Consider the following 9,139-nt stretch of genomic DNA (forward strand, 5'->3'; position numbering starts at 1 on the left):
TCTCTCTGGCTCTTAGACTTGGCCATACAACTGTACTCTTTCTTCTTAGTTTATTTCTGTCTTCCTGTCAGGCTGCCTCTGTGAAATTAAGAAAAATTTGACTTATCTTTACAGTGAAATTTTCCACTGTCTCTATTTGATGGTATTCGTACAGCTGGATACTTGAAACTGTGACATGTAGGGGTTGATATGTAGGCCTATGCTAGTTTGAAGTTGTATACTGCAGAGGTTAACCATGACCTACATGAGGAATGTGTTCCACCTGCTTTACAGGTCTTTATTCAAAAGACCACCAACCCCACATCACTGTGTGGTGGTAGCAGACAACAGAAGTGACTGTTAAAATCTTTTCTTTTCTTCGGATCATTTGACTCATCGTTTGACTGGCTAGTTTGTCAACACAAACATTTGTTCATATTTTAGGCTCTGCTTTAAACCCTATGAATCTTCTTAACTCCAGGCCAAATTTAATCACCTCTGCTGTAAGGTATACTGTAGCATACCTGTAATTAGGGATGTAACGATTACCGGTATAATGATAAACCGTGATAAAAATGTTGACGATAACAATTACCGTTTTCTTTTGAAATATCATAATTATCACGGTTGATTATCACGGTGTTGAAACCGTGTGTTTAATCCTTCCCAGCTTCATCCGAGCCTGCTTTTGACATACAGTAGGCCTGGTACAATGAAGCAAAATTGGTACCCTACTGATTCTGTTGTCTAGCCTAATTGATGGTTTTAACTGCGAATTGGATTAGGCTACACCTGATTTTAAAAGGCGGAACATTTTCACCGCAAAACTTGCACTGTAACATTTGCACTCTGCGTCTTTTTATGTTCGCGTGCACATCAAATCCATTCCACTCACGTTATCAGAAGAACACAGTAGCCTAAAGTTTTATTTCGAACACTTACTTTGGTCTCACTCAGGGTAGGAATTTCACGGCGGCCACGTTTTTGCCCCTTGTGTTGGCCGTGATGTCCCTTTGAAAATCAGAGGTTTACAGGCCACGGTGCCCTTGGTGCCCTTCTTTCAATATTCTGCTTTGCATCCTACTAATAGCGAATTTTATTTAGCCTATGGCCTGTCAAAATAATCTTAGCATTCACAGCGCAAATTAATTTATTTTACGCAGTGGAGAAAGTGACAGCGCAAGAAAGAAAGTGCGTCTAAATTCACCTATTCTTCTCAGTTGAACTACTCGCGAAGTAGCCTACTCATCACACAGACATCACAAGTATCACATGAAAGAGCTTTTTCTCAGCTTTTAAACGATGTTAGCCGCGAATTGCTGTGGTGAACGATTCGCGAGAAACGTAAATAATATAATTAAATTTAATCATAAATTCTACTGAAGGTTTTCGTCCATCTCCCTACCCATTCCTCTCGGTGCAATACTTCACAAACCTTTCGTTTAACACATGACAAACCATATATCAGAATAAACAGCAGACCTTACCGAACATAAAGGTGTAAAGCAGTCCCCTGTACAGTTAGCCGTTCCAGAGTAATCCACTTTTGAATTTGCAGTACATTTCGACATGCATGGATGTCTCCAAATTTGGGCTTTAAGTTTTACAATGTGTTTAAATTGTTCCACATGATTTCATAACGGGCCAAATACAAAATAAATGTTACAAATATCGCCTATATATCGGTAAATCAGAGGACAGCTGACTAAGAGTTTGTGAAAGTAGATCACAAAATGCTAAGCATGCATCTAGGCTATTTGAGTTTCTTAAAGCTGAACTGTGCTTAAATTGTTCAATACATGATTTCATAACAGGCCAAATATAAAATAAATGTTAAATATAGCCTAGATATCTGTAAATATTAGATGTTCAGATGATTTGCAGTTCTATATAATGTCATGTTTCATGTTTTTGTAATGTTTCATACAGTGATGCAGGTCTACTGCAGTGAATAGGCTATACAACTTTGATATTTTTTATAGCCTATGTGGCCTTTGTGCCCTCCACCAAATATGCCCAACTGAAGGCCAAGTCGCCTTGCCCCCAGAATGGTGAAATTCCAAGCCTGGTCTCACTCATTGGATCCAAATAACAGTAATAGCAACCTCCAAGTCATGGTAGGGTAAGTTAAGCGATAAGCACATAGCCAATTAAACATGCAAAAACTGAACAGGACACTTTTTGAAACTATTTCAGCTTGTGTAGGCCTATCAGTGCTTTCTGAACATATTGAACACACTTTTAAAAATACCGTGATAATACCGAAAACCGTGATAATTTTGGTCACTATAACCGTGAGGTTAAATTTCCATACCGTTACATCCCTACCTGTAATATTACAGTAAGTCACATAGCTCATTGTATTCATACACCCTTTACTGTTAAATGGCAATGTTCATTTCATGTCTATTGAATCTTAAATCTGAGGAGGATATGAGCAGTAAGGAATAAGTAAGACATGATTTACAGAAATATACCACAAACTGAGGTTTTGCTTCACCAAAGCAAGATAATTTTAACCCACTCTTAGGGTTGCATCTGTTGTTTCATCTCTCCACTAGGTGGCGTATAAGTCCCATTCCCTCCTCATCACATGCTACTATCAGACATAAACTCAGTTGAAGACTATAGGTTGAGGTTGAGCATGGTTTGTTATTTGTAAATATGCATCAGTAAGCTAATTATTGCTTAGCCACAGGCTGTGTTATCCATAGACTGTATATCTATACAATGATGTTATCAATGTTGGCTGATTTTAAAAGCACTTAGTGATAAAAAAAAAAGAACCCAGACAATATTAGCAGCTGATAACATAGACTACCTGACTTACCTACACATTCTTCTCATGTGGCTGTCTGCACTGTAAATATTTATAGCAGTTGTTTAGAAATACAATTCCATCTGTAGTCATTGTACTTGTTCCAGAACAATCTGTTCTTATCTGGATACAGTCCACGTAAGTTCTCAGAATTTCATCCCCAAACTATGTAATATTGGATGTCAATTTTGGTTTGTCAAAACCATATCACAGCTTGGAAATTGTTATCTGCTAATTATTGTGTTTACCGAAGTCCCCTTCAGTCAAAGCAAATATAATAAAAAGTCAGGATTATGTCAGAGAGAGCCCATGAAAGTGATTATGATCAAGGTGGAGAAATAAGAGGGGTTGGCTTAGGAAATGTTTGACATTTAAAGCCCTTTTATTGAACCATCAGATGGATGACAGACTTCTAAAATGTCTGTGTACCCTTACCCCTACACCATAATAAAGGAACACATATCATAAGGTAAACAACAGATCGCCATTATTATTTATCAGTTGGACACAGGCCTTCGTCTTTGTCTGAAAACAATCTGAAAACAAGTTAGAAAACATATCAGTAACTTGGAGAAAGACACACTCCCCTCTACTTCCTGATCAGGGAGGAGAGCAAGTTAGAGAGAAGGTTCAGAAATGTATGTGACGTCGTCATTGTAATTATTGAGTGATGACTCAACTGTCGCACTCCTGGCTGTTGCTGGGAAAACACTCTATTCTTACCTGACTGTAACCTAAGATGGATTCTGCAATTGTGTAACAATAAGCATTTACTGAGTCTATTGACAGTGGTAAATGCCTCAAACAAAATAGATTATATGTCCCTACAGGCACTGCAGGTGCTTCCCCACAGCTTATGTAACATTGTGGTCAGCTAACTTTTCACACACTTCTCCTCAGCACACATCATCTGAGACCAGTAGGAAAAAATACAACATGCAACATCTCATTTCATTTTTATTTACACTGTCATACAGCTGGTCAAGATGGGTAATATTATATGCCTCTGTGCTGGCGAATTGTACTTTTCCATCATAGTGCAAAATTTCAACTAAAACTTAAATGTGTTTGTATTTGCAAGAGCAATAGCTAGAGGGTAAGCAACACATAAATAATCAATTTGTACATTTCTCATCATGTTTACAATTGTGAGACATTTCGTGACATCTTGGTCAATCTTTGGTCAAATGCAATGTGATGTAATGCAAAAATGGGAAAATCCCCGAATCCCAAAAAAAGAGGAGCAAAGACTTTGTCACAGGGGATGCACACAGTGTTTGGATTTTGACTATAATTATCCTTCAATCGGAATCCACCGTAATGCATTGTTCCATCCTTCCCATGCAATGATGTAACCAAAGATGTTAGAGCGGAGCGAGCTATAGAAAGCAGCTATCGCAATGGGACCTGGAGCAATCAGTTCGCATGCAGCCTATTCCTGCCTCCTGCCACCACGGGGCTCCTGACTTGAACATCCTAATTTGGTTGATCGTAGATCCAAAGCAGAAATCCTTGTTCATGACATTGACTGCTTTTTTCACTCATGATACTGTATGTCTTGTAAAACAGACACCATGCGGGCATGTTAACAAAGTTAAAAATGGGATTTTCACCAGAGGTGGTCTATACTGTAATAATATACTGATAGTCATTCATGCAACTTTGGAATTGTAAGAGAACTGAACAATACTTCCTCAAAATAAATAAATATTCCTCGAAGAAGGTGAGTATAAAAACCTGCATGGCATTATGATGCTTTACGTTATGTAACATTTGTACTCAAATTTCAGGTCATAATGCTGTCAGGATGTGCTGGGAAATTCCTGCTGTGTGTGTGTTAGTGTGTGTGTGTGTGTGTTGTTACGTCCCTAGCTGTTTGTGTTCCTGCTGTCTCTCTGTATTTTTCAGACACTCCAGCAGGGGGCTTAATTGGACCAGCCCTATAAAAGGGGTTGGTTGACGTCACTCCAGGAGGCCGGCTTGTTTTTTGGTTCCTCGCAGAACGCCACCGCTGCCACGCTACGCTTCGCTTTGTGCTTCGCTTTCCGCTCCGCTTTCCGCTCTCGCCCACACTATGTCCAGGTCTCCAGTCCCTCTCAGAGTGAGAGTCTGGAAGAGAGGCCTGGAAATTGGGCGGCTTTGTTTTTGGCCTTCTGGCCTTCACTTGCTATTTGTTTAGAACATTGCTCTTTGCATTAATTTGTGTTCTAGTTTAATCATAATAAATTATTGATTATTTTCAAATGTATCCACCGTTGTCTGCCGTATTTTGCCCTTGCTTTATTTAGCTTTGTTATAGTTCCCTGACCCTAGCAGGGGGCATAACAGTGTGTGTGTGTGTGTGTGTGAGAGAGAGAGAGAGAGAGAGAGAGAGAGAGAGAGAGAGAGAGAGAGAGAGAGAGAGAGAGAGAGAGAGAGAGAGAGAAAAAAAAAAACTTTTATGGACTTTGCAGTGTAGGGTAGGCTACTCTTTTACAAACTGTTTTGGAACATTAGTGTTTTTTGACCACACACATGATGCCATTACAAATCAGTTAAGCTAGTGATCCCACACTAATACCAACCCCACTGTGTGCACCTGATGTTTTTCACGCTCACTTACACATTAATGAGTAGCTTTGATAGAGTTGAATGAGCAGCTTTGATAGATAGAGTTGAATGCACGCAAGCTAACACAGCCAGTCCATTTGCTTGTATTTGATATTTTATTCCCCTATCTGGTGGTGTCTGTGTCAGTCTCCTTTGGTGTGTTGGAGGTGGCTATGCTGATCACCGCTAGATTGATGCGCTTCTTGGCTTTGGTCAGACACTGCTGGCACTTGAACAGGCTGTCGAAGGCCACCTGGAAGCGGTCGCCGGCGAGCGTGTAGAGCACAAGGTTGAACACGGTGTTGAGGGCGGCCAGCGGCCGCGAGATGATGTAGGCGGCGTGCACCCAGCGGTCCAGGAGGCAGGGCGAGTCCAGTCTGCGGCGCGTGTGCACCCGCAGCACGCGGAGCACGTGGTAGGGCAGGAAGCAGACCACGAAGCACACCATGACCACGGCGATGAGGCGGCGGGCACGCACGCGTCCACGGCTGCGCGTGTGCGGCCCGCGGGCCAGCGCGCGCACGATGCAGATGTAGCACGCGCACACCACCACCAGGGGGAGCAGGTAGCCCAGCGCGGTCAGCAGCCAGCCGTACCACCACAGCTGCTTGGGGTCGTTGCTGGCGAAGTCCAGGCAGTAGGTCTTGTTGTTCAACTCCACCATGGTGATCATGGTGAGCATGGGCGCGATCTGGGCCGCCGCCAGCACCCAGACCGCCACGCACGCCAGCACCCCCCAGCGCGCGCGCTGGATCTCCGACGCCAGCAGCGGGTGCACCACGGCCACGTAGCGGAAGATGGCCAGGCAGGTGAGGAAGAGGATGCTGCCGTAGAGGTTGAAGTGGAAGCCGAAGCGCACGAAGCGGCACATGAAGGAGCCCAGCGTCCATGAGTCGCCGCGCGTGTAGTAGTATACCAGGAAAGGCATGCTGCACACGTAGAGGAGGTCCGTGGACGCCAGGTTCACCATGATCACGCTGCTGCTCCGCCATGGACGCAGCTTGGCAAAGTAGACCAGCAGAGAGGTGACGTTGCCCACCAGGCCCACGATGAAGATGAGGCCGTACATGACGGGCAGGTAGTAACGCTTCATCAGCTGGTCCACGTCAGTACAGTTCCCTTCCGAGCTGTTCCCATGGTAAATGACGTAGGCCATCCCCGGGCTGCTAATGACACATTATAAGACTGAGAGGTTTTTTTTATAGTATATAGATTGTACAGAACTTTGGCCAACAACTGTGTTAAAAGTGCTTTATAAATAAACCTGACTTGACTGTTAGCATAGTATACACAGTTAAGGGTTGGAACAAAAGTAATTAGTGATACTCAGGACTATAATTTGCAACCTTTTATTATGATCTTTACTGGCTTTTAAGTATGACATCTGGTATGCATGGTGAACAAAAGATGAAGACATCACATATTCAGTAAAGTTATATGTGCAGCATCCTCAAAGACAGTAAATAAACCCCAATAGCACCTGTGTGCCATATAATGAAGCATTTTTATATTTTTTTGTAATTGAAAGAGAACTGCAAAATACTTCCTCAAAATACAAATAAAACCAATCTCAAAGGTCAGTACAGAAACATGCATGGTATGATGATGCTTTATGTTCAGAGTACCGGTACTTTGGGCTACATCTGCACACCATCTACTGTAAAAAGATGAGATTGTAAGAACGTCATAGGCCTACCATAGACACTTCAATTTTAAAGGACATTTTTGTCAATACAACCAGTGCTAAGGACAATTGAATCATGCATAAGTTTTTAGGTTCCTTGCATTTTGGAGGTATACGTGTATTTATCTTAATATTTTCACCAAGTTTAACAACAAATGTTTTCCTTACATCTGAAGCCCATATGCAAAAACATTTTCATCTATCCAGCTACACTGATGCACAATGGTTTGAAAAAAATCATGAATAATACCATTTTAAGTCATGTAAATTAATATAAAGTACTTTTCTTTTACATTTTTGGTAAAGTAAGCTGATGATATAAACTCATACAAGAACATCTTGACAGAATAAGTGGCTCATGGCTGATTGATTGATTGGCTGATGATAGACTGACTTCATCCATATTTATATCAAATGTTTAGATTTGTATATATAAAATAGCAAACTAAGACACTGGCAAATTACACCAATAATCTAAACCACTGACATTTTGACACCCAGTACAGTTGACTCACCGATGGTGTTGCCTTGGTAGCACTCTGTCTTTCTGATTGCCTTGACGATATGCTCCACTTAAAGGGCTTGGGGGCTGTACTTCTTACCTTGTACATTTTGGTTCCTCATATTCCCAGAAGGAAACAGAGAAGAGCTTTTTTTTTTTTTTTTTACAGAAGATGGGTATTGTTACAGGATCAGGTTTCTTTGTGAGCGATGCCATGTGAGAATGTTACAGGGAAGTGAATTAAACTATACTGGGTGTGAGATGGTCACGACATGGGGAACTACAGTAATATGCAAACAAAATAAACTATTGTGGGACAGAAGAAGCACACATACTGTAAATTCCAAGGAATTGTTGTAAACCAACGATGAGTTATCTCAAGAATTCATACTGTAGGAAGTATTGTTAAATGACGCCAGTGAACAAGATAACGTTGTGATGATAAGTTGAGCTTGAACAAGTTGAACAAACATGAGACTCTTCCTATAGTAAGGGATTTATATACATGTGTTACGGCCCCCGAAGTTCCTTCTGTTTTACCGTTATGATTTTTGGCACACCCTACTGGCTGTGAGTGGTAGGGGTGCAGTTACCTGCCGTATTCTGTGTTTGCTCCCTAATCAGGTGATCCAATTAGCCAGGATGCGGTGCTCCTGGCCAGCCTCTTCAAAAGGCTCATTCTGGACCTGGTCTGCAGAGCATTGTCTGGGTTTTTTCTGCTGGTTGCTACCACCGTGTCGTCTCCGGTTTTTCAACGCCTCTGAGCCTTTTTGCCAGTTTCCTAGCCTGCTTTTTGCCCTTTTTAGGGAACATAAATAAATACCCCTTTTGAGCCTTAACCCAGTCGTTGTTCTCCGCTTTATGTTGCGGTTTTCCGGTGGGGAACCGTAACATAAGTAATTTGGGGGCTCGTCCGGGAGACTTTTGACTGCTTTTGTCACGAGTGTTTAGCTTTCCCGTTTTTGCGTGTGCATGGAACTAACAAGGTGAGTGCATTCCTCGGTTAGTGGAGTTTCCTTGGGAAGTCGCGGTGCTGTTTTGCGTTTTTTTCGGGCAATATCTGAGGAGGGGGTCCTGTGAGGCCTCGAGCTCAGTACGGCCAGAAGAAAGCCAGGCTTAGAGCTTCAGTTTAGGGAGGTTGGGACTCCACTGGTTCAGTTTGATGCACTGTTGTTCCTTCTTGCACTTTTCGCATTGTTTGTGTGTGGCGTTAAGCCCTTCTTGAATAGGCTCGGCCTATAGTTGTTTTTGCGTCGCTTCTGCAGCGCTTTGTTATTGAAGTGTATGTGGTAGACTACTTCTCTAACTGTTTAAAGTAAATACTTAATCTTTGCAGCAGCATTAAGCTGTATCCTTTTGTGCGCTTCATACAAACTTTTGAGTGTTTAATCTAATCCTAATTTCAGCGCACTTGAACCGTGGTCCTTTTATTGGCCACTTGCAATTATTACTAAGCGTTGACTGCATATTTGTAAGGTTGTTGCAGCTTCGGACTTGTTTCAATTTTTGATAATTGACGACATCTGTTTTTTTCCCCCCTTTCTAGGCTTCAGTTTGTTCGTATTGG

The 9,139-nt window shown here is 42.0% G+C and overlaps 1 protein-coding gene across 3 annotated transcripts; it reads right to left on the bottom strand.

Moving 5' to 3' along the window:
* Nucleotides 1–3,741: 3,741 nt before the first annotated feature.
* Nucleotides 3,742–7,673, bottom strand: LOC143142586 (2-oxoglutarate receptor 1-like). Of its 3 annotated transcripts, none has more exons than XM_076303574.1 (2): nt 7,586–7,673; nt 3,742–6,549 (listed from the first exon to the last, which is right to left on the bottom strand). In XM_076303574.1, the coding sequence occupies exon 2, from the start codon at nt 6,540–6,542 to the stop codon at nt 5,511–5,513; it is 1,032 nt and encodes a 343-aa protein (XP_076159689.1). In that variant the 5' UTR covers nt 6,543–6,549; nt 7,586–7,673; the 3' UTR covers nt 3,742–5,510. The 3 variants fall into 3 exon arrangements, with proteins under 3 accessions (XP_076159689.1, XP_076159688.1, XP_076159690.1); XM_076303573.1 differs by having other exon boundaries at nt 3,742–7,043; nt 7,586–7,642; XM_076303575.1 differs by having other exon boundaries at nt 3,742–6,552; nt 7,586–7,602.
* Between the last annotated feature and the right edge of the window lie 1,466 nt (nt 7,674–9,139).

Source organism: Alosa pseudoharengus, unplaced genomic scaffold (genome assembly GCF_046254945.1).
Source record: "Alosa pseudoharengus isolate Yale_2024_CS ecotype anadromous, Long Island Sound unplaced genomic scaffold, YU_APseudo_1.1 YU_APseudo_1.1_scf_24, whole genome shotgun sequence".
NCBI classification, from domain to species: Eukaryota; Metazoa; Chordata; class Actinopteri; order Clupeiformes; family Clupeidae; genus Alosa; species Alosa pseudoharengus.

Excerpts from the sequence above, each read along its gene's own strand:
- LOC143142586 (XM_076303574.1), bottom strand. The coding sequence starts at position 6,542 with ATGGCCTACGTCATTTACCATGGGAACAGCTCGGAAGGGAACTGTACT.